Source organism: Crinia signifera, chromosome 4 (assembly GCF_055691185.1).
Source record: "Crinia signifera chromosome 4, ASM5569118v1, whole genome shotgun sequence".
In the NCBI taxonomy this organism is placed as follows: domain Eukaryota; kingdom Metazoa; phylum Chordata; class Amphibia; order Anura; family Myobatrachidae; genus Crinia; species Crinia signifera.
Genome location: NC_139220.1, coordinates 146,654,437 through 146,680,251, shown reverse-complemented (window position 1 = coordinate 146,680,251; position 25,815 = coordinate 146,654,437). Strand labels below are relative to the sequence as shown.

Here is a 25,815-nt window from a genome sequence, read left to right as displayed (position 1 = left end):
TGTCTATTACTGTTACTACTACAGTACCACTATGCAAATATATTGTTACAGTAGGTAATCATGGGTTTATATCAATAATTGTATGATTTGGTAACTATGGAATATAATGTATAATATTTACACATAGTATGACTTGCTGAAAAGTGAAACTTTTATGGCACCAGGTACGCTATACGTGAGGAGGAGGCCCGTCTGCAGCCTCCTCTGGCCAGGCCCCCTCTTCTCTCCCGGGAGCAGCGACCGCCTGCCACCTAATGCAGAAGTGTCTGAGTACTAGAGCTCTCAGACTCTACTGTGCATTCGCGAACCGCCGTAAAAATGGCAATGGTGGCCATTTTTTATTGCAATTCCCACTATCTTCATTAAGGAACTCCGGATGGTAAGTAGTAAAGAAGGGGTGCAGTTTGTGTAATGTGCACATTTAGTCATTATGATGCACTTCAGACCAGATACATTTACAGACCTTCATTTTTCTTTTATGTGAATTGTTCAGAAAGTATGCATATTTAAGGTAGTGTTGATCTATATCTAGAGATTACTTTCATTCACAGCAAATGTACATAAACAATGGAACTTGCCATTTATTTGTGCTTTAGCACATAGTTATAATATTATGGGGTACATTTACTAAGATGGGAGTTCTATTGAATATGGGATGCTGCCCATTATAACCAATCAGATTTTACTTCTTATTTATTTTGCACCTTCTAGAAGATAATACACAGATCTGATTGATTGCTATGGGCAACCTCCCATTTTCAATAGGGGTATGGGTCTCAGGGCCGACAGTAAGAAGGTTGACAGTTAATAGGTCAACCACTGTTAGTCCACAGGCTATAGTCCATAACATGGAATAGTCCATAACATGGTGTCGTGGACACCCACATAGGGAGAAAGTGTCGGGATTTTGGCGGTCGGGATTTTGAACGCCGGGACTGTAACTGCTGGAGGTTGGAGGATTTGCTGAAGGATTCGCAGCCAGCCCTCCCTCTCTCCCTATTCAATGCATCAGGGATTCCCTCCCCGCGAATGCCGCAGGGAGCCGGGAGGATTGCGGAAGGCAGGGAGATGGAAACCTCCCTGCTTGAGCCGCACGCTGCACACAGCAGCAGGGGGAGAAGGAGGGCTGGCGTGGACAGAGGCAGCAGAAGCTGCCGCCCCGAGGAGACTGGGCAGATGGGGAGGTACAGGCACTGTACCTACAGCTGCACTGGTCCCGCTCGTGCATATGTAATGAGCGGGACCCAGCGCAGTGAATATTAATGAGCGACTCCCCACACCCCTGCTGACATCATCTGAGAAAAAAAAAATATATATATATACGTTGTGAGAGGGCACTCTGCAATCAATAACAGAATCTTGTCATGGTGCTGCACGCTGGGGGTGTAGATATGCATGGTGGGGTCGTGGCACTCAGACGGACTTGCATAAATAACTGCTCCACACACCGGCGGTGCGGCCAACGTTTCGGAAGTTTATTCCTTTGTCAAGGAAATAAACTTCCGAAACGTTGGCCGCACCGCCGGTGTGTAGAGCAGTTATTTATGCAAGTCCGTCTGAGTGCCACGACCCCAAGACGCATATATATATATATAAGACCCTTCAAATAATAAAATTACTGATTTTTTTACACCAAAAAAAAAACAAACTTTTATTTTAAAAGAACACATTGCAGTTCACCTTAAAAAGATGTCGAATGCAAAACGATGAATCTCGGCGAGAGTCACAGAGAAAGCATTTCTCCATCCTAGCATTGAATACACTCTCGGCGAATTAGAGTCAAAACCCCATTGAAATACACCAGCGAATTGCAGCGAGCATAAAACGGAGAACTGGCCGGCATTCACTGTTCACTTTCGGCAAAGGGTGAATATCATTTTCAGTGAAAAGATTCACCATTTTACTGAAAAACAGCCCAGTTCACCGAAAAAAGCGGTGAATCCAGAGCATTAAAAAAATAGTTCTAAACATAATGGGGGAAATTTACTAAGATGTGAATTCTACTTCACATGTGATGTTGCTATGGCTATTTATTTAGCATCCTCTAGAAAATAGTAGACAGGATCTGATTGGTTTCCCATAGCAACATCACATGTGAAATAGAATTCATATGCTGAGAATTGTATTTCCACGTAAAAAAAAGAAGAGAAAATGCAGGTGCACACTCTACTGTAAGTACTGAACACAATATAACAGTAAAATGTAGGTGCTTGGCATAATCACAGCCAAAAATATTAGCCCACCAACCGCGACCAGGTAGCCTCATCTGGTGGGTCCCTAACATCCTCAAGGTTCCAGTACAGCGCACAGAACCCTTCAGGCCAGCACAAGCCAACTGCCCCAGTGATCACACCAGTAAGAGGTTTAACCCCTTGAGTGGTGGGTTTTGCTGGGCAGGACAACCCTATTAGGGCAAGTCATAGGAACCACAGGTCATAGGAAGCCGCCCCCCCCCCCTCACCTTCGCTCCCGCGTTAGTACACCGGAGCTACCCTGCCGCCGCTGCCCCAGCCGCCTGTCAGTCATCAGACAAGAGGCAGGCTCGGGGATGTTTCAGGGGATGTTTTGCGGTGACTCGGGTGTCTGAACTCTCCCGAGTCCCCCAGAGCTGCCCGAACATCCCCATGCCTGCCACCTATGTCACAATAGTATGGTGATTGGCGGCTGGCGGGGCAGAAGCTCCGGTGTACGATCGCTGGGTATGCCGGAGCAGGGGAACCAACAGGAGAGGTGGGGGTGACGGAGGGCGGGACCCCTAAAGGTGCTCCAATGGAGGCACCACTGGCGCCCACCTGCTACATAGTGGTATGCCCGGAAATTTTCCAGGACAGCCCGCTGAGGCAGCACAGCTGAGCCCGGAAAATTTCCGGGCATACCACTCAAGTGGTTAAGTGTTAAAAGGAGTTACATTAGTAAGAAGCAGCAGATATGTGTTGACAGTGGAACATAGATGAGAAGTAATAATTAAGAGTTACCTCATACATTAGCCTTTTTATTACAGTTCTAAATCATTGCAGTATCTGGAATAAGGTTATGTGATAACCTTTTCATTTGAAGTTGAAATGACTGATTGACTTTCTTTTTCTTCCCTTGGAAAAAATATATATTTCATGAGCACTATTATAGTGTTATGCATTAATTAACTTGCGTGTCAGAATTTTTTCAGTCTCTCCATTACTTCTTTGCAGACCTACACCAGAAATCCGCTGGAATAAAGAAGGAGCTGAGTTGCCTAGTAACAGAGTTTTTTATGAAAATTTTAATAAAACCCTAAAGATAATAGGTGTATCAGAAGCAGATTCTGGCAAATACAGATGCACAGCCCAAAATATCAGAGGATCCATACACCATGTGATTACAGTTACTGTCAAAGGTAGGTGATTTTAAAATCATATTGTAAAAACATTACTAGGTTAGGTATTGCTATATCTTTACAGTATACAGTATCATAGTAAAGTGGCCTATGAACTTATATGGTCAAATCAGCATATATCACATCATTGTTACGGGAAGAGCAGCTCATTGGACGACTACTGAGCCAATTGCAGAACTTAAAGGTCCAGGGGTTCTCAGAATATCTAATAACATTTTATACTGTCATTAAATTGAGGTGCCACCGTGATAGCTTACAGAACAGTGAAACTATATGCAGTAAAGCTATTGAACATTCAGAGTCACTCAAACCCACTTTATATTGATTAAAGTGTTTAACTTTATCTCAGTGCTTACTTATTAAGCTTTCACATGGACCAGGGCATAGAGCCTCATATTTTGTCCTGCTTGTATTATCTGTGTTCAGATAATGTTGGAGCAGAAGCTTGTTACCATGGTAATCTGCAGTATTGCTTTCTATTCTTGCCCAAGTGAGTTACTGTGCAAAAAATAACCACAATCCATTCTGTGCCAGAGACATGTGTATTGCCTTTTCTTGTGTACAGTGAATGGATTCACAGAGTACACACTTGAACAATGGCCTGACTTCAACTAAGCACAGAAGCAGTAGACTTTGCTGTGCCCTTTAGTACAGTCAGTGTATACCATGCCACATATAAAATACACTTTTTGTATGAGGATTCTATTCATGTGGCAACGCTGCATTGTAGACTTGTTCTATTTAGTACATTCATAACTATTTCTGAGAAATTAAATGGAGATAGTGACATTGAGCAGGGCTGCATGCTCGCTGTCACAGCTCGCCCTTTCAGTATTCAACTGCCCCCCCTTCTGCATACATTGATTCCATTTTTTGAAGCGAGGGGGAATCGGCTTATGCAGCGGCAGAATCAGCGAGACCCGCGTCTAAATGTAGCAGGCTCCCTGCATTAGCCGTGAGCCTCGCTGTTTGGCGAATCTTCGCTGTCCTGTGGCAACGAGGATTCCGCCAGAACATAGAATAGGCTGAGCGGCCGGCGAGGGGGTTAAACAGCAAAGATCGCTGGTTATCTGTGTTTAACCCCCGTTTAGCCCCCTCACCGGCCGCTTTGAATACGGGCCAAAGTATCAGGGGGGGGAATTTCCAAGATAGGAGTTCTATTGATGTTGCCCATAGCAACCAATCAGATTATATCTATTATCCTCTAGAAGTAGAATATCATCAGTTGCTATTGGCAACACCCCATCTTTAATAGAACTCACATCTTAGTAAATTTACCCCATCAGAGTACCAGAATAAGAAGGTAATACCTGAATTCATAGTTTTCCTTAAAATATCAAATTTACACCCTATTCCTAGCCAATAAGTGACAGCATCATTTCATTTTCAGACTATTTAACTCCCTTAGTAACATTGCAGGTGCAAGCATGGGGGATATGATGAGGCATATACGATATGCATTTAGTAAAATATCACATTTTGCTAAAAGCCAATGTGAATATGCTAAAGGTTTCGCATTAGAGTACTTGCAAAAGGTGCATTTTTGACAGTGATTTGTCGTTCAGAATCCATCGGAATCGTCCCCATCATTAAAAAAGTAATTTAATGTGTACCCAGCTTAATTGTGCTCCAGCATGTTTTATTATCTCCTAGCTAAATTCATTTTTATTCAGGTAAACTGCGATTTTCAATACTGTGATATTTTAATTTATACATAGAGGGTGGAATTTAATAGGATGAGAGATTCATACATACCATCAACTACTATTGTTAGAGACATTAATACAATGCTAATGCAATTATTATGTCAGACATCAGAAAATCCTTATACAGTTTTAGCTTTGTTGCTAAAATTAGAAATTATGGGGGGAATTTAACAGGATGAGAGATTCAGAAAGTGAGAGATTTGGTAAGAAATCTCCAAGTTTTTTTAAAGCGGCAATCAGTTACACTACAAAATCAAACTGGTTTTGTAGTGTAAATGATTGCTGCTTTAAAAAACTGGAGATTTCTTACCAAATCTCTCACTTTCTGAATCTCTCATCCTGTTAAATTCCCCCCATAATTTCTAATCTCAGCAATGCTAAAACTGTATAAGGATTTGCTGATGTCTGACGTAATAATTGCTTTTGCATTTTATTAATGTCTCTAACAATAGTGGTTGATGGTATGTACAGTAAATCATTGGCGAGATAAAGTAGGAAGCTCATTTTATGACTCTACTAATGCCATAAAGATATGTTTGACCATCTCATCCATTTCTTCGTTTAGCTGCACCTTACTGGATCACTGCACCGAGGAATCTTGTATTGTCACCAGGAGAGGATGGGACATTGATCTGTAGAGCTAATGGGAATCCTCCCCCAACTATTACGTGGTTAATAAATGGAGTTGCAATTGAGTGTACGTAACCCTGTGCCGTAGCTTCTAAACTTATTTTTTTAAGTGTAGTTAATATAACAGACACTGTTGATATAATCATTTCTACAGTTCTTATATGTCTGTCACAATTTAGTTTTCACACGTACTGTAAGAGCAAAATTAATGATAAGTGATATTCTATCATATTACAAATGTTACGTGGTGATCAGCTCCTTACTGTAATGTGTTTGAAAATGGCAGTTAGGAGCTGATTGCACGGTGCCCCATTTAGAATAGAAATTATTTAACAAAAAACACCACTCAAGTTCACTCTGTTAAGGACAACAGTCCTTGTCTATCTGATCAGTTCACTGCAAGGAGGTGGCTGCGCAATTCCAGTGTATTCAAACTCTAATGCAGCAGGATGCAATCTGAGTGCTGTATTGGATGATGCAGTCCCAGACCTCCATCGCAACTATCAGTAGCAATTCCCGATGGTTTTAGGCACTGGCTGGCTGTCACATATGGAGACTCAGGTCCAGGAAATCTGCATATGAAAAAGCAGTCCCTGAAGCCATCATACAGGAACTGCATGGTGCCGGGTAGCACACCTGCTCTGCCCTCCAAATGCCACGGCATGTCAGTCATGTTGCAAATGGCGGGGCTGCAAGCAACATTGTGCATAATGCATCTCAAAGCATTGCATTTGTACATGAAACTTTGAGCAAAAAAAATGTGCCTACAATTATGGATTAGGCCTTCTGATTAGGCCTTCCGATGGCTCCATGGTTATATTATCATTATAACACTGCCTGGGCCCTGGAAATAGAGGTGGGGGTCAGGGGTTTGTATTTGAAATGTGAAAAAATTTGGTGGTGAATAGCTGTTTTATTATGTTTTTGTGACATTATATAAGCCTATTTGCTGATATGAACATGGGTGGTTATGACACAATGGAAAATTTATATTCCTTGTATTCTGGTAATGCCAGAAGCCAATTGTACTTACTGCAATTACACCATTTTCTGTATTGTACTTTGGTGGTAGCAACACGGGGTTAAGGGGGTTATTCTGGTTCACTCCTTGTGGCCAATTGCTTCTTAAATGGACAAAACCATGTGCACTGCAGGTGGGGCAGATGTAAAATGTGCAGAGAGAGTCAGATTTGTGTGAGTTATATTGTTTCTGTGCAGGGTAAATACTGACTGCTTTATTTTTACACTGCAATATTATACCCTCCAACATGACCCATTCCATTAGGTACAAAATGCTCTTTTCCTGGACTTCCCTGCCAGTGCCAGTTACAGAGGGGGGTCAGATCAACTGCCAGTGAGTCCAGGACAGTGATGTTTGGGGTGGTGGAAGGTTTGGCTCCCCTTTTTGAATATTGGACTGTGCTGCAGGCTCACATCTGTAACTGCCACTGGCAGAAATGTCCAGAAACAGAGCATTTTGTACCTAATGGAATGGGTCATGTTGGAGGGTATGCAATATAGATCTCATTTTGAAGTAAAACCCCACCCAAATCTAATTCTCTCTGCACAAGTAACATCTGCCCCACGTGCAGTGCACATGGTTTTGTCCATTTGAGAAGGAATTTGCCAGAAGGAGTGAACCAGAATAACCCCCTAAGAGCTAAGGAACTACTATTGATTGCTCCACTAGGCTTAAAGATCTGTTCTCTCCATGGAAATCTAAATGCAGAAATTATAGATGTAGCTGATGGCTACTAATGACCTGTAGGTGTGCATGCAGATGGGTAGAAATTGCATTTATTCTGTAGATAATGATGCGAGCTATACATTATACATATACATTTTGCTGGCTATTTGAAAGAAAATAAAAATGAAGTCCCTTATTTTTAGGAATCTCTTATTTTCCAAATGACTGTAATATTTATTTTATTTATTAACAGTTTCTTATATAGCGCATACATATTCCGCAGCGCTTTACAGAGAATATTTGAACATTCACAGCTACTGTATGCATATAATATGCTGTAAATTGTATTGAAAAAAAAAAAAATTCTGTAAATCTTAACTGAAGAGACATTTACATATTTTGTATTAAGCTGGATATACACTAAAACGATGCGTGTTGCCACACAATAAACAATGTAACAATTTATTGGACCTGCCATACATACCGAACAATATATTGATACATTCACAGCTGCATTCAGCTGCTTCTGTCTGTTGCCAGGACAACCTGACAAATGACCCGTGGGAGTGCACAATTGCAAGAACACACTAGACCAGGCATATGCAACCTGTGGCTTTCCAGCTGTTGTGAAACTACAAGTCCCAGCATGCTATGCAACAGTTTTAGCACTCCTTAAATAGAAAAACTGTGGCAAGGCATGCTGGGACTAGTAGTTTGACAAAAGCTGGCGAGCCACAGGTTTCCTACGCCTGCACTAGACGATGTGCCTGATATGTTTGTTGGATGAAATATCACCTAGTCTGTACCCAGCTTTAGAAAACAAGAAATAAAAGTATGCAGGATTTTTAATTAGGTTACTTTGTTTTTCAACTAAATAAAGTTGTATTTTGTGTCTGCAGTGGCTCCTAATGATCCTAGTAGGACAGTAGCTGGTGATACAGTTATATTTACCAAGGTGCAGGAACGAGCCAGCGCAGTCTACCAGTGCAACACCTCCAATATATATGGATACAAGTTGGCAAATGCATTTGTGAATGTACTAGGTAAGTTCCCACTGTACATAGAATACCATATATGATATGCATATATCATGTGTAATGTATGTGCTGCTTATGTATTTCTGCTTCATTCCCTCTACTGCCTACAGTCTCCAGCAATTTGTGTTTCTCTTTCAGCGGAAAAGCCGCGTATTCTATCATCACAAAAGGTTTATCGAGTAATAGCCAACAGAGTTGCTCTGTTAGACTGCCCATTTTTTGGATCACCTGTTCCTGATATAGAATGGTAAGATAAGATTACTTTTGAAGCATGATTTGTATATGGCTTTTCTGTGTTCCTTGCTGCTAAATAATTTGGGGTAGACACTTGAACAATAAGCAGCCGACCTGGAGATTTTCCTAACGATTGAGAACACACTATATTGTACGTAGACACCAAACAATCATCTTTCCTCAGAACAATAAGGGGGAAAATTACTAAGATGTGTATTCTACTTCACATGTCATGTTGTTATGGGCACCCAATCAGATCCTGGCTACTATTTCTAGAGGGTGCTAAATAAATAAGAAGTAGATTCTGATTGGTTGCCCATAGCAACATCACATGTGAAGTAGAATACACATCTTAGTAAATTTCCCCCTTTTTCTCTTCAGAGGATCATTAGCTAATAATCGTGTCTCTGTACCGATCTCCTGTGCCCACTACAAAAAACATATCTTTCTGATATACTACGCAGAACCTCCTATGCAATCTATATGTACTAGGTGTCTATGTGCACATAATTACAGGTGGTCAGGTCGAAATATAATTTTGGAATATATTAAAAACTGCTAAATATTTGCACTTTAGTCAGTGATGCATGTAATGTATATTATGTAGGTACTACTTACAGTTCAGTACACTGTACCATCTCTACTTTCTGTATTTTGTTTACAGGTGACTATACCATATAGATTGCCAGCATTGCATGGAATCCATCACTAGATACCACCTATATATTGTTGTTTATTGAATTATTATCTAGACTCTAGTCATTGTATGTCTTTGCCTCTACACACTTGGGACTGCACTCTGTGCAGTGGGTAGGTTGTTGCCTCTCCCATCTTGAGGTGGATGAGAAGAAAGAAGAAGTTCAGAGTGAAAGGGTTCCTATTGCCAATCCAAAACACAACCATAAATATACTTTGTTGCCTTATATCGGAGTTGTCGATAGCAGCATTGCTTTAGCTGTATAATTGTAATAGCAAACAGAGGAATGGCTGTATTTATGGTTCTTTGTACCAATAACAAAGTTAAATGGATGATTTTCCAAGAAAAAAACTTAGGATATTAGACTGTATATTTATTGTAAGTGCCTCCAAGGTACAGTAGTAATTTAGGAATAAACACACTACACTTGAAGGCAGGGCAGGCGACAGGGGGGGTCAAGGGGGACACCTGTACCGGGCCCCAAGCTTGTGAGGGGCCCCAAAGTTCTGACGGGCTGTAAGAATAGCTGCGGCAGTGCAGTGCCTAGAAATGGTTTATAAGGCACCCACCTGGATTCCTGTAAGGGTACTTACCCAGAAACCCCTCCAGTATTAGTTAATATTAATTGATTGTGTCTTTTGTAATAATAAAAAAACACATTCAATAAGCGGTATACAAAAAATGTTCTGCTCAAGGGGGCATTGTTAGGGGGCCCCAGAGATATCAGTGTACTGGGCCCCAAGATTTCTGTTGCCAGCTCTGCTTGAAGGACACTAGTACCTAAAAAGATTAAACAAGAACTGACAGTAAAACTGATCCATAAAATAACACGCAAACCATGCTTTTATTTTTGTACATATTCATCCATGTTTACTGGTACACACATGGGTTAACATGTCAAGGTGTCACCTGCTGTGGGTTAGAAAACTGATTCCTATTTGATGAGAAGGTGAACCAGGACATTCCATGCTAAATTCACTGTAGCATACCTCACAACAGTCCCTATTTTAGCGGGACAGTCCCGATTATTAGGGCCTGTCCAGCTGTCCCACCCGCGGGCGGCAGTGTCCCGCGGTGAGGGGGGGGCTGTTGGGAGTCCCCCCTATCGGCTGCTAAGCAGCGGGGAATAAACGCTGTGCGCATGGCTAGAGGCTCACAGAGCCTCTGGGTCATGCCCCCATAGCGGCAAAATGGGGGCGTGGCCTCGCGGGAGAGCCGCGAGTATAGGCCACAACCCCTAAATTAGGCCACGACCCCGAAATTTCCGGCGCGCATCAGCAGTGTCCCGGGTCCGGGGACAAGAAAGTTGGGAGGTATGCTGTAGTCATCAGAGCTGCTCTGGTTCCACACCAGACTAGGGCTTAAAGGCCTACCGGGGGAATGCAGTGGTAAGGGTGCATACGTAAGGGATTTGACCAGTTACCTTGCGATGAGACCAGCCCATAAAAGTGGCTTGGACAACCATTACCGACCATGTGCTGGACCCACTGGAGAAACAATGTATTATATGGGTGCACTGTCTGTAACAAGACATTAGAGAAAGGTGCGTGGCTCTCCGGTAATGATGCCACCAGGGATTTCCTGCACGCCCCTGTGGATCAATCCGACCCTGATTCCACATGCAAATGCAAAGGTGCCGTTTTTTTTATGGAACATGATATGTAAATATAAATATATGTCCATTTCAGAAGAAGTTCCGGTACTTATGTAATATCTGAACTCCCGTTTTTCTTATGAGACCGCGTCCCCACGCGGGGCTCGCTGCGCTCGCCACGCTTCGGGCACACTATATGAGATCAACTCCATGCGTAGTTGGATAGTAGGGGTATGAAAAAATGGGGTGCATTTAACATGGGAGCCCAGATAATACATAAGTACCGAAGTTCCTAATTTGAAGGGGACCAAATTCCTTTTGCCTTATCTAGATGCATTTTAGACACTGAAGTACATTTCTAGAATTAAATATAAAACATAATTGTCATACTGTACACTTTTAGGTTTCTGTGTATGCACATGGAAAGCAAATAGAGCGAATGCCCAGAAAGATAAGCTGAGCCTTTATTTTTCATTGGTTGTCTTTTGTTTTCTTGTTCAGGTTTAAAGGCAAGCAAAGCAGTATACTGTATGGAAATGGGTATGTCTTCCATGACAATGGGACACTAGAAGTACCAGTTGCACAAAAAGATAGCAGTGGCCCATATACCTGTGTAGCAAGAAACAAATTAGGAACAGCTGAAAAAACGGTCGAACTAGAAGTCAAAGGTGATGGTTAACTCATAAATAAGAACATATATATATATATATTTATTAAAAAAAACATTGAATGTGTTCACACAATATTAACATTACTGTTTTGTTTTTTCAGATCCTACTATGATTATCTCCCAACCGGAATACAAGGTCATTCAGAAATATGGCAGCGCATCCTTTGAATGCAAAGTTCGGCATGATCCCACGCTGGAGCCAGATGTGTTATGGCTGAAGGATAACAGTAACCTGCCCATTGATGAGAGGTACAGTTGTACCTCACTGGTATTGCTACTTACTTTTTATTACATTTTTTTCAGCAGGCCACAGCAATTAGACTCCATGTACTGTATGCTAAATAACGTAATTGTGCTCCAGTAACTTTCTTTAGTCACTTACTTACTTCATAAAGATAATTTGTGCAAGTGTAAGATGCAACACACTCTTTATGTTGTCTGCATGCACACCTTAAATAAATAGTATGGACATGCGCTGTATACAACAAAGTCCCAGGGGGTGATATTTAATAGGATGAGAGATTCAGAAAGTGAGAGATTTGGTAAGAAATCTCCAGTTTTTTTAAAGCGGCAATCATTTACACTGCAAAACCAGTTTGATTTCGAAATGCAAATGATTGCCGCTTTAAAAAACCTGGAGATTTGTTACCAAATCTCTCACTTTCTGAATCTCTCTTCCTATTTAATCTCACCCAGGGTATTTACTATTAGTATATAATGAATAATATAAAATATAATTTAAAAGTAAAAATATTATTTACCATCAGCTGTATATACATTTACATCTCTTCCACACCCATGTTCTGCAGTTTCTAAACCATAGATCTTTTTATATATATATATATATATATATATATATATATATATATATATATATATATATATATATATATATATATATTTGACTATTAAATATGGTTCATGTTGAACTGCTTTCATGCTGTAATTCCGGATTAATATTTCAGGCTTACATAGCATAAATGTTCACTTGGCCAAGACCTGTGTGTGTGTGTGTGTGTGTTGACATTTTTGATGTTTGCTTATTTTTGTAGTACAAATTAAGTTGTTGTGCTGCGTCCTATACATGAACTCAAATGTGGCTGATGGTTACTATTATTATTATACTTTATTTATATGGCGCCACTAGGGATCCACAGAGTACATAGAGAAATAAGCAAAACAGTGACTTACAGTTGAATACAATAGAGGACAAGTACAGGGAAAAAAATAGCTGCCTCAGCAGAGGACACGGGAATAACTATCAGTGTGTCAGAAAACCACCGGATTTGGTGTAATCAAAGATGGTTTAAGTAAGAGAAGGAAATGCATATAATAATTCAATTGTACGCTTTTCAGATACACTCTTGAAAAGGAGCGTCTGATTATAAAGAATATAACGGAAAAGGATGAAGGCACTTACACCTGTGTAGCAAACACTACCTTGGACAGCGTCTCAGCTAGTGCAATGCTCACTGTTGTTGGTAAGGACATTAATCTTATTTCGGTACTATCAAGTATTTGATAAATTACCATTTCTATATATTATTTCCCCTGAATATTTATATTGTGGTCTTATATTGTAGCCTTTTAATAACAATTGCCTCTCAGGTTCTGTTTTTTTTTTTTGTATCATTCTGGTTTAGCTACTTACTGTCTCCACTATACTTAGCACAGCACCAACATAACTATAAAATTCAACTAAAGGTATAAGAACACAACTCAGTTCTAACTATATTGATACTTCATGTAATGAGAGTGTAAATCATACAGACAAAAAATAAGAACATGAAGAAGACAGCTGTGTCTGGATCTGAAATTGTTACCGTACAGAAATACACACCCTTCCGGTTCCTTCTTTCCATGTAGTCTCCTTACTTGGTCGTTTTTATTTATACTCCTGCACTACAATACTGCTGCTCTATCATGTGTAAGATTGGCAGATTTGTGGTTATGTTTTGTGATTATAACAGTAAAAAGGGAGAACTAATTAAATTATATTAATCATTGTCATTCATTAGTGCCCCATATAATAAACGATCCCCTGAAGATAGATTTTCTGTAAACCATACAAGAAATGAACATCCAAACTAATGTTTAAACTGGTGTAAGTCCAGTGTAATCACTATTAAATAACTATTAAATAGAGCTGAGTATTTCTCTTAAGGTTGCCATACACTACTGCGATCAGCAGCAGTGTATGGCCATCTGACCCCACTGAGCCGCCTAGGACCTTCCCAGGTGGCAGGATCGCATGCGATACATGGCATGCGGTCCTTTCACATGGGATCTATCTCATGCAACCCTGCCCCCACGGCTGGGAGGGGGGCCGAGTCAGAAGTCAGACAGGCAGCAGGTCGAACTTCAAACACCTCCATTTTGGGCCGATCTCTCGTAGTGTATGGGTACCTTTACTGCTCTGTATAGTTAAACTGGCCTACATGGTTATTACAGTACATGCTAGATGTTGACCATTACTAATATTGTGTTAATATCCCTTGCAGCAGCTACTCTACCACCACCTGTAAAGAACGGTAAACAGACACACCCATCCATTTATGCATAAACATATCACACCTCATCTGCATTTTTTTTGGATGACACCGTTGCATGATATTTTCTTTTATATGCATATGTTAAAGGGGAAATACACATAGCAGACAATATGCGCTGGCTTATGTGCTCTTGTTGCTTAGACAGCCTTGCTAAATTAGAAAATTTAAAGGGCCTAATAGCAGTAACTACTTTTCATAGGGGCTGATTCAGAGGCAGTAATTTAATGTTCACGCAATCTTCCTATGGTACGTTACCTGTGTCTGTGCAGGAGCCACATTGTGCATCTGGTCCTGCAATGTTGGTCGATATGCCTTGACAGCCGCATCATGATTGACATGCTAGAAACATAGAAACATGCTGCTGGCATTTGGGGATGCAACTGGATATTATTGAAATTGGGGGCATGTCAGTTTTCTAGGCAGTTTCACAGTCCCAGTTCTGCCAGACATTCTGAGTAATCTCAGGGTTACTCAGATGTCTTATGGCCTGCAATGTTTTTGCAGTGGATCCGATGCTTTAAGTTTTGACGCAGCAGTGTATCGCATAAGAAGGCAATGGGCATCTTATTTACACAGGATGCCGCCTGCATATTTCCGGACAGCTGCTCTGCATACAAAGAAGGGTACTCTTTACTTAGAAGGGCACCCACGATTTTGATCGTGGGCATCGTTAGTAAAAAATCTCGGGCATCTCGGGCATTGAATGCACTAAAAAATCGGGTGCGATCAACCGACGAGATGCCCGAGATTTCCCATAGGGAACAATGTTAAATGTCTCAATTGACCCAATTTTCCTGTTCAATGCCTCAATTGACCCGATTTTTCCATAGGAAACAATGTTAAATGGGCCACAGAGGCCAAATAGGCACCCTGAAGTGTATAATGGCCACCCGAATTGTTAACGCCACCCCACGATCAACGTCAACCCGATGCGTGGCGAGCGCAGCGAGCCCGCGAGGGGCGGCGGTACGCGTCCTACGACCTTTTCATACCCCCACTATCCACGTCGGCGTGGAGTTGAGAATAGAAAGTGTGGCGAGCGCAGCGAGCCACCGAGCCCGAAGCGTGGCGAGCGCAGCGAGCCCCGCGAGGGTACGCGGACAGCTGTGAAGCCCGCGAGGGGACGCGGATACCTGTGAAGGTATCCGCGTCCCCTCGCGGGGCGCGCTGCGCTCGCCACGCTTCGGGCTCGGTGGCTCGCTGCGCTCGCCACACTTTCTATTCTCAACTCCACGCCGACGTGGATAGTGGGGGTATGAAAAGGTCGTAGGACGCGTACCGCCGCCCCTCGCGGGCTCGCTGCGCTCGCCACGCTTCGGGTTCACGTTGATCGTGGGGTGGCGTTAACAATTCGGGTGCCCATTATTCACTTCAGGGTGCCTATTTGGCCTCTGTGGCCCATTTAACATTGTTTCCTATGGAAAAATTGGGTCAATTGAGGCATTGAACAGGAAAATCGTGTCAATTGAGACATTTAACATTGTTCCCTATGGGAAATCTCGGGCATCTCGTCTGTCGCATCGCACCTGATTTTTTAGTGCATTCAATGCCCGAGATGGCCGAGATGGGCGCCCTTCTAAGTAAAGAGAACCCAAAGAAGCAGTGGTGGTGACTTTTGTGTCCACCTCTGAATCATGGCCCTAATTTATAAAGAATATTTCTCACTAGCTTAGTCCGTGACCATGCTCTGTATTTACAACAATAGCATGAAGACAACACTCCCTCATTTGTATTCTAGATACTTCCCCTTTAAGTAGACAATTTTGTTTGATTATAATAAGCTGTGTATGTCTTGCATGGCCTCTGCTCTAGTGAAAGGTTTTTTTTATTTGCACATATTGTGTAAATGACTGTGTGTGCTTGTGTACGTATCCGTGATAGGACTCCTCAGGCCATCGTAGTGTTGTGTTGTAGTGTATATATTTCATAGAAGTGTGTTGTGAATGTGAATTAGTTTTGTGCTAACATTAGTGTCCACACAACAAATAGCTGGTGACATTTACCGATGTGGGAGACTTACAGGACCTTTCATCTTAAAAAGAAATGCACTATTTTGATCAGAAAATCTCATTGCTTCATGGCTGCCTTAATAAGCTTTACCGTTTGATGCATTTCTTTCCTCTGCTTTCCTTTTTTCATTGTCTTCTGCTGATTTATGACAGATCTGCAGGCATCTTCTATCTTATCTTCCACTGTTGTGTTGTGTATCTGTGACATGCCACAACTGTCATTTGCAGTGTAATGTTCAATTGCATGGAAATGGATTCACTTTTTTACTCCACGTGAATACATAGATTTGCTTCAGAGATTCCATCCTGGCATTGCTGCTAATCTCTCTCAGTTATACAGGAAGCAGCCTATTTGCACAATATAATGGATCATTTGACTTTCAGATCGCCCAGACCCACCTTCGGATTTGGAATTGACTGATGCTCTTGAAAGAAGTGTGCAGCTCTCGTGGGTGCCAGGGGATGACAATAACAGCCCTATCACGGGTAACTTAATATGAAATGTCATTTTCCAACCTAGTTCACATCCAGTTAAGAAAAATATAAAAATATATGTTATTGGAATACTCTTTTTTATTCAGTGCTATATTTAAGGAATTTGTGTTTTGTGTTTGATTTCTTTTAAATACATACCTCATTACTTTTATTATTAAATAGTCTGTTTTTACAAAAGTATATCACAAAAAGGGTTTTTAGTAACCTGCGCTCACATATATGTGTATGGTATTGTAGCGGTTAATCATGTAAATGAGGCTGAGAGTTTTCGGGTAAAAACTTCACTTTTATTCAAATTGGATATGTATGGGGGTTGATGTAGGGATAAGGCTTGGTGGGGTATGCTTTGTGGGATAAGGTACTGGTGCTGGAATGTGGCAAATGGGGTGAGATTGGGGTAGGGTGGTGGGCAGGCAAAGTCTCAGTCTCTGGTCGGAATTGGGCAGGTAAAGTGGCGCGGGAGGCTGGCGTCCCGTCTACCCCGTGGTGCACTCTTACCTGTCTTCCAGGTCCCTTGCTGTACTCGCTGCTGCTCTTGTGTTGTGGAAGCGGTGTCTTGCTTCCTGGTCCTTCCACAACGCCTCCGGGCTTTGATATGGCCGCAAAGCGAGTGGTATCGTGAGATCCCGCTCACCCGCGACTTCAACCTCTGCCGGGCACCGTGCACTCAACTCACTGTGCCGGGAGTAGACTTTGTGAAGGATTGTAGGTTGAAATCACCAACACGTGTCAGCTATCCTTAGCCTTCTTCAGAGAGTTCTCCCTGAAGAAGGCTAAGGATAGCCGACACGCGATTCACCTTGTTTTGCACCTTGACAAAGGGGCGCCCAGGCCCCGAAACGTTGGTTCTCTGCACAATATAGCATTTACCTCAAACGTTCCTCTGAGTGCCTCTTTATTCCCACAAGACTATATATACAGTTTGTTGTAGTGAGTGCTGGGCCCCCTGTGTTTGTATTTATTAGAGTGTGTGGTCACAGGCCAATGCACCCCATCCTGGGAAGTGGGTGCTGTTTGCACCCCATTCTTAGGAATGGCGAGTGTGTTGGTACTTCTGTATCTATATATATATATATATATATATACACTGTATATAGGAACCTTTCAGCAGTGGGGTGCCCATCTAAGGTGCATAAACGAATATGCACCAAGCATAGTCTGTAGCCCTCTCACCAACTGGTGGGGGTGATGGAGCACTCTTCAATTTGTAACAAGTCTTATAAAGAAACCTTTATCAAGGAGCTTTAGTCATCAAAGTTACCATCTACAGTATAAGCGTAGTAGTAGCCCAGCATAGGGGTAGGATAGCATGCCAATATATATATATATATATATATATATATTTATTCTCTTTGGTAAAAAAATTTAAGCAGCAATCATTTACACTGAAAAATCAGGTTGATTTTGCCATTTAATTGATTGCCACTTTAAAAAATGGGAAAACTCTCCCAAAATCTCTAATTTTCTGATTCTCACACACTATTACATTTGGCCCTATGTTTTGAAATGTTTAACTCATTGTTACTACATTACTGCATGTTCATTAAATCTCCCCAAATGCTAAAATGTTCACAATAATCAAATCTGCACAGCTCTTACCTCGCTACTATGGAGTCAAATTCAGAAGGCTTCAAACTTCAAAAGTCTTACTTTTCACAGTACCTCATGCTGTAATTGCTATTGAGGGAACCATGGAAATGAGGAAAAAAGCTCTAATAAATGGTCAACATGTCATTCAGACCTCCCCGCATGAACCTTAGTTCTCCTCATATTCCATGAGGCCCTCCAGATATCCTTAATTCCCTCCATACCTCCCCACAGGGATGCGGTCATTCGTCAGACTGCATTTAGGTCTACAGTCATTAGGTCGACCCCACTAGGTCAACTGGCAGGAAGGTCGACCTGACTTAAGGTCGACATGGGCCAAGGTCGACATGACTTAAGGTCGAATTTGCATAAAGGTCGACATGAGGAAGGTCGACTGGTCATAAGGTCGACATGGGTTTTTCACTGTTTTTTGAGCCGACATGTGCCGACAGGCGGTATTTCATGCCCTACCATCCACTAGGGTGTGGTGGGAGAATAAAATAGTGTGCCGAGCGCAGCGAGGCACCGTGCCCGAAGCATTGCGAGCGAAGCGAGCGATGCGAGGGTCCAATTCTCATTGCCAACTGTGTCCATGTCGACTGTGTCGACATTCGGATCAAAAAACAGTGAAAAACCCATGTCGACCTTATGACCAGTCGACCTTCCTCATGTCGACCTTTATGCAAATTCGACCTTAAGTCATGTCGACCTTGGCCCATGTCGACCTTAAGTCAGGTCGACCTTTCTGCCAGTCGGCCTAGTGGGGTCGACCTAATGACTGTAGACCTAAATGCAGTCTGACGAATGATCCCATTCCTCCCCACATGCCATAAGGCCTTTCCAAATCCCCCCAATATGTCTATTAAACATTTCTGTACAGTATGTCCATCAGGCATCACAGGAAAATAATCCTCTCACACACCACCATATGCCTTCTGACATTTCCCTTACTTACCTTTATCGCTGGAGCTAGCACAGAGAGAAGCAGATGAAAGGCCACACATCCATCCACTGGTGTCCAGAGCAATTCGCTCATGCTGCCAGCCAGAAGCCACATTTAAAAGAGTGCAAATAGCTGCATGTGGCTATAGAGCACGGGCGGGCAATACATTCCCCTCAAGCTATTGTAAAACTACACATCCCAGCATGCTTTGCCACAGTTTTGCTAATTGGTTTTAGCCACTGTAGATCTATGACTTGTTGGTTGGGAAGCAATATATTCCACCCATACTTCCCGTAAGGATATAAGAATGAAAAGTACTGCAGCTGTTCACATGATGACTAAAATAAGATAGATGTAGTATATTAATCCACCTTTTAATTTTAAAAATAATTTCCCATACTATATGACTGTAATAACTTACTATTTTGTCAACCTGATATGAACACCAATTGAACACCAATTGTGTATACGTAATATGGAAGTGTATTAAGCTTATTCATTTGTCTTTAGAATTTATCATTGAGTATGAGGATGCATTGCGAGAACCTGGAGTATGGCACATCCAAAGCAAGGTCAGCGGTACACAGGCCACAGCCACGCTCACCCTGTCTCCATATGTCAACTACTCCTTCCGTGTGATTGCTGTTAATGAAATTGGACGAAGTGACCCAAGCGAATCATCTGAACGTTATATGACAAAGGCAGCAGGTTTGCAAATGACAATGACAAAATATTTTTTTAATAAAAAGGAATATAAAATTATATGCCTATGTATCATAATTTGTGTACATGCATTTTATCATAAATTCCTTTTTTTTTTTTTTACTTTTGCATGTTCTAATAGTTGACATGTAGTGAGCATTATAAGGAGGGAGTTAATGTAGCATCACAGTAGTGAGCCTATACATTAGGAGAGGTTTGGAGGATTAAGGAAATCCAACATGGTGGAAAATCTCCCAATTCCAACCCAAAAAAATAATCGGGATCAGTAAGTCAGGAATTTTTATAATGCCATTTTCCTAATTTCCCAATGGACCGCCGATCATTAATGTGCATCGAGTATCAGATTTCGGGGAACCAAACGTGAGGGCTGTAGATGTGTTGCCCACATTACAAGTAAAAAAAACCACTACATACACAATAACTTATTTTTTTCATTTTTCAGAGCCTGATACAAGTCCATCTGGTGTTATAGGAATAGGTACAGAGCCAGACAACTTGGTAATCACATGGAAAGTAAGTCTAACCTCCTTTCTATTATGATAGGGTTTTTTTTTTATAAACCTATTGGTATATTTACATTTGCACAGTACCGTTTACAAGATAATAGCTAGAATCATATCCACTTCCACTTCTGTAATCCCGCACTTTAGTAAATATACCCCTCAGATGGGTATACTATAGTGTGTGGTAAATTACCATTTATAAGAGATATCTATCTTTATATGGTACATTTTGGTGCTTTTTACTGACAAGCCATGTTTAAAAGGCTATGAATAATAAAAGGCATCAGGGTGATAGGTGAAGATGTGCACATTTCAACTGCAATGTTGTGCTCTAAGTACAGCCAAAATGTGCATTAGATGTTCCCTGACTTAGTGCTTTTTCCTCCTGTCCCAAATAGCCTATGAAAGGCTTTGATTGTAATGGACCCGGACTTCAATACAAAGTGAGCTGGAGGCAGAAAGACGTTGATGAGGAATGGACATCTGTCACAGTTGCAAATGTTTCCAAATACATTGTGTCTGGCACTCCGACCTTTGTTCCATATGAAGTGAAGGTTCAAGCTTTAAATGATCTTGGATATGCTCCAGAACCTACTATTATCATCGGACATTCTGGAGAGGACCGTGAGTACACTAAAAGTAATAGTACCATTAAAACTTATTCTGGATTAAATGAGCCTGAATGTACATTTCTAATTATTATTTTTTTTTACACTAGTTCCAATGGTTGCTCCTGGTAACGTTGAGGTGGATGTCGTTAATACCACATTAGTAAAGGTTCAGTGGGATTCTGTCCCTTTGACATCTGTCCGGGGCCATCTACAAGGATACCGGGTAGGTTCTTATTTCTATTTCTATTTTATCAACTCATTTTAAAAAAAAACGTGAAAAAGAACCTTTGACCTGCATTTCATCAGATATGGTCTACTTAGGTGATCATACTGTACATTTATTTTCAATGGCAGAATTGACCGATGTGACTCAGTATGCAGCATGGACAGGGCAGCACTTTGGTCTCTTACAATAATATAAGCAGGCAGCAAGAATGGCCTTACTTTTCAATGTAGTTGATTCACATTGTCACACAATGTGAAAACAATACATAGAAATGTTGGATTATTCAAGCTGCCTGTTTGTATTATTTTTATATATATCTACACTCATATCTCCAGCATATTCAATACTACAATAGGGGATGCACCCAGCTGTTTTTTTTTTTTATCCCATAGAGATACCCTTTTTGTATATATTAGAAAACTGATCCTAATACACACCAAAATGTTTGACCATCTTTTCACCAGCCTCTACATCTTATAACCGATGTTGTGACAGTTTAATTTACATGATGCACAGTCTAATTGCCATGAGAGATAACAGTGGTCTAGCTGCTCTGCTCTGGCTGGAGTGAAATGAGTATGACATAGAGAACATTACACATGTGAGAGGTCTTGTTATCTTAATCAATGAACCACTCTTGTATATCTCATATATGTGTGTGTATGCCATCTAGTGGCCATCTGCCCGACCTCCACTTGAATCCCTTTTTAATTATTATGAGCAGTGGTAGCCTTCTATTATATGGGACAGCACTCACCAGTCTTGTAGTTCGAAGTTGAAAAGAATGTCAACTCACTGGATTGGGTTTTCACTCATCGTTGTGATATTTCTGATTTCTCCAACTCCCCTTTTCCCCTCTCTGACCCCCACCTGCTCTCCTTTACCTTATCTTTCTGCTTCCCCATCTCTACCTCCTAAGGCTACATCACCAAACGTAACATTGAGGCTATTGTCACCCCATCCTTGTCCTCTCTATTTGACTCACTTCTCTCTCCTATTCTCTCTCATGCCGTGAACAAGCCACTTCCCTATACAATTCATCCCTTACCTCTGCACTTGACACTATCGCCCCACCAACCACAATTCACCCTCACAAATCAACGCCTCAACCATGGCATACCAAATGCACCAGATATCTTCAAAAATGCTCACGCAGCTCCGAGCGACAATGGAGGAAATCACGCTCTAAGGCAGACTTCCTCCAATTTAAACTTATGCTCTCATACTTTGGTGCTTCCCTTTCCCTCACTAAAGAATCTTACTTCAATATTCTCATCGTCTTCCAGCCCCCGACGCTTCTTTGCCACTTTCAACTCCCTCTTTTGCCCACCACCACCTCCTCTCACTTCCTCACTGTCTGCTCTTGACTTTGCCACTTATTTCACATCCAAGATTGACTCATATGTCAAGACATTTTATCCCACCAGATCGCCAGCAATCAGCCACCTCCTATCCCTTACCACCCCTCCCCTTCCCTCTCACCAAATCTTTCTCCCATGTATCTGGTGAGGAAATTATGGCCCTCATCCATTCCTCCTCCACCACCACCTCCCCACTTGACCCTATCCCCTTCCACCTCCTTCGCCACCTCTCTCCTTCTGCCTGTTCCCATCATGCTCACCTTCTCAATCTCTCTCTCTCTCTGCCTTTAAGCATGCTATTGTCTCCCCTATTCTTAAAAAACCTACCCTTGATCCTAACAACCTCTCCAACTACGGACCCATCTCTCCTCCCTTTTACCTCCAAACTCCTTTAGTGTATTGTCTACAACCGCCTCACTGACTTTATTTCCTTCCACTCTCTGCTTGACCCATTCCAATCTGGCTTCCGTTCTCTCCACTCCACTGAAACTGCCCTCACAAAAGTCTGCAATGATCTTCATGCTGCCAAATCTGAGGGCCACTACTCTCTGCTTATTCTTCTTGACCTCTCCACTACATTTGACACTGTGGACCTCCTTCTCAGAATCCATTACTCCCTTGGTCTGCATGATACTGCTCTCTCCTGGCTGTCCTCCTACCTCTCTGATCTGTTCCTTCTCTGTATCCTCTAATAACACTACCCCCCCACACACACACACACACACACACACACACACACACTTCCACTAACCGTTGGTGTCCCACAAGGTTCTGTTCTTGGTCCTCTCTTTTTCTCTCTCTATACATCCTCATTAGGTGAGCTCATTAGTTCTTTTGACTTCCAATATCATCTCTATGCTGATAATACTCAAACCTACCTTTCATCCCCTGACGTTTCCTTCACTCTCCTTACTCGTATCTCCAACTGTCTCTCTGCTATCTATTCCTGGATGTCTCAGCTCTTTCTCAAACTTAACATGTCCAAGACTGAGATGATCGTCTTCCCACCCTCCCGCACAACCTCGCATCCCACAATCTCATTATCTATTGATGGCACGACTATCACCTGTAGCTCCCAAGTACGCTGTCATGTAATCCTTGACTCCTCTCTCTCCTTCAAACCACATATTCAGCACCTCTCACAAATCTGCCATTTTCATCTCAAAAATATTTCCAGAATTAGACCTTTTCTCACTCAGGATGCCACTAAGACCATTATCCACTCACTTATCACTGATCTACAGCCTGGACTACTGCAATCTTCTCCTAACTGGTATCCCTGACAAATGCCTGTCTCCACTCCAATCTATCCGCAATGCTGCAGCCCGGCTCATCTTCCTCACCAAACGCACTCCAATCTCCACCTCCCCTCTTTTACAAGCCCTTCACTGGCTTCCTTTCCCTTTCAGAATTCAATTCAATCTTTTTTACACTCACTTACAAAGCCGTCACCCACTCCTCTCCCATTTACCAACACCCGTCGGCTCTCCTCCCACTCCTACCTCCAATATTTTTCTCGTGCTGCTCCCTTACTCTGTAATTCTCTACCTCTTCCTCCTCAGACTCTCCACTTCTATACAGAACTTCAAACGGGCTCTTAAGACCCACTTCTTCACCAAACCCAGCTAACTGTCCTTCTAACTTTCTGTTCCTCGCCCTGTCTACCCCTCCTGTGTCACCCTTGTCTGTCTGCCCCCCTCTTTAGAATGTAAGCTCTCATGAGCAGGGACCTCTTACCTCATGTGATTAACCTTTCTTACTTCAGCAGTCTTTAACTGCACCAAAGCATGCTGTTTGCTGCCACCTTGATACTTCCTGTATTGTCTTCAACTATAAGTTACTGTTTTCCAGTTTGATTATGTGTACTCTGTAACTGGGCGCTGCGGAACCCTTGTGGCGCCATATAAATAAAGGATAATAATAATAATAATAATAATAATAATAAAGGCCAGAATATAATTGGTTAAATTAGATACTGCTTATTGACGTTTTTGTCCTTTCAGGGACCTTTATCAAGGCAGCAAAAGAACATTTAACAAATCTAAGTGTAGCCAAGTGTAGGAGGGGGGGAACAAGAAGTTCTTGTATATATAAAATTGCAAACATTTATCATCCCATTTCTTTTATATCTGTTAATGTTGCAGGTCTACTACTGGAAAGCACAGAATCCACTGAACAGAAATAAGAGGCACCTAGAAAAATGGATGCTCACGTTTGCTGGAAACAGGACCCATGGAATGCTCCCTGGGTTATTTCCCAACACCCACTACTTTCTCAATGTCAGAGTGGTGAATGGCAAAGGGGAGGGACCACCCAGCAAGGATGAATACTTTGAGACCCCAGAAGGAGGTAATATAAATGTAAATCATATTTTGTTTAGTCAAAGTCATCATCTAAAGACATCAATAAACTTTGAAATTGCTAGTAAATATTATCTACAAAGAAATGAAAGTGATCTTACAGATAATGCAGCTTTTTTCATTTTTCATTGTCTGACATTAGGCTGCGTCTTCACATTGCGTTTTAGCGGGTCCAGTTCAGCGGGACCCGCTGCGCTGCAAGGAGCCTGCACATAGGCTCTTACACACAGGCTCCATTGTGGGTGTCTACACCTATGCAGTGGCAATGCAGTCCTTGGCCTCACCACGCCCTAGGAAACAGGTGTATCGTGGTCTTGTTTCCCTGAATGGAGTCTAGCCCGCTTTTCAATAAAGCAGAGATGTTTTTCCTGTATGTGTGAAGTTTCTTGATAATCTGAAAACCGCACAGAGGACCATTACACCCAAGAATTTATTATTGGACAAAATCTTAATGAAAAAATGATGTATGTATTCCTGTAACACTTAATACATAAAATGGTTTTATTATGTATAAACAGTACTGGTAATTATAGTACTTCTTTATACAAGTAGATTCTTTGTAGTATACTTCAATCATTTTTTGTTTTACAGTTCCCAGTATGGCTGTTTTACATATTGCTCATAGAACTCCTGATTCTTTAACTTTGACATGGAACCCACCTGTACATCCAAATGGGGTCCTGACACAGTATACCCTGAAGTACCAGTCAAGTAAGTACAGCGCTGTGTGTTATACAAAATATAATACAAATAAAATAATAAAATCAAGCAAAATATTTAATCTGAATTGCTGTACTCATGTTTATATTTATAATTG

The 25,815-nt window shown here is 41.7% G+C and overlaps 1 protein-coding gene across 17 annotated transcripts in view; it reads left to right on the top strand.

Annotated features, from left to right (window-relative positions):
* The window catches only part of NRCAM (neuronal cell adhesion molecule), a 206,310-nt gene that overhangs the window by 151,649 nt on the left and 28,846 nt on the right, over window positions 1–25,815 (top strand). For 8 of the 17 annotated variants that reach the window (XM_083182707.1, XM_083182713.1, XM_083182712.1 and 5 more), the window contains 15 exons: window positions 3,189–3,373; window positions 5,645–5,776; window positions 8,296–8,439; window positions 8,572–8,680; window positions 11,460–11,626; window positions 11,730–11,877; window positions 12,985–13,109; window positions 14,130–14,159; window positions 16,574–16,675; window positions 19,725–19,922; window positions 20,380–20,450; window positions 20,839–21,064; window positions 21,159–21,274; window positions 24,783–24,987; window positions 25,590–25,709. In XM_083182707.1, the coding sequence (XP_083038833.1) occupies window positions 3,189–3,373; window positions 5,645–5,776; window positions 8,296–8,439; window positions 8,572–8,680; window positions 11,460–11,626; window positions 11,730–11,877; window positions 12,985–13,109; window positions 14,130–14,159; window positions 16,574–16,675; window positions 19,725–19,922; window positions 20,380–20,450; window positions 20,839–21,064; window positions 21,159–21,274; window positions 24,783–24,987; window positions 25,590–25,709 (2,078 nt within the window). The remainder of the gene's footprint in view (window positions 1–3,188; window positions 3,374–5,644; window positions 5,777–8,295; window positions 8,440–8,571; window positions 8,681–11,459; window positions 11,627–11,729; window positions 11,878–12,984; window positions 13,110–14,129; window positions 14,160–16,573; window positions 16,676–19,724; window positions 19,923–20,379; window positions 20,451–20,838; window positions 21,065–21,158; window positions 21,275–24,782; window positions 24,988–25,589; window positions 25,710–25,815) is intronic. The other 9 variants (XM_083182714.1, XM_083182716.1, XM_083182715.1 and 6 more) reach the window with 2 other exon arrangements.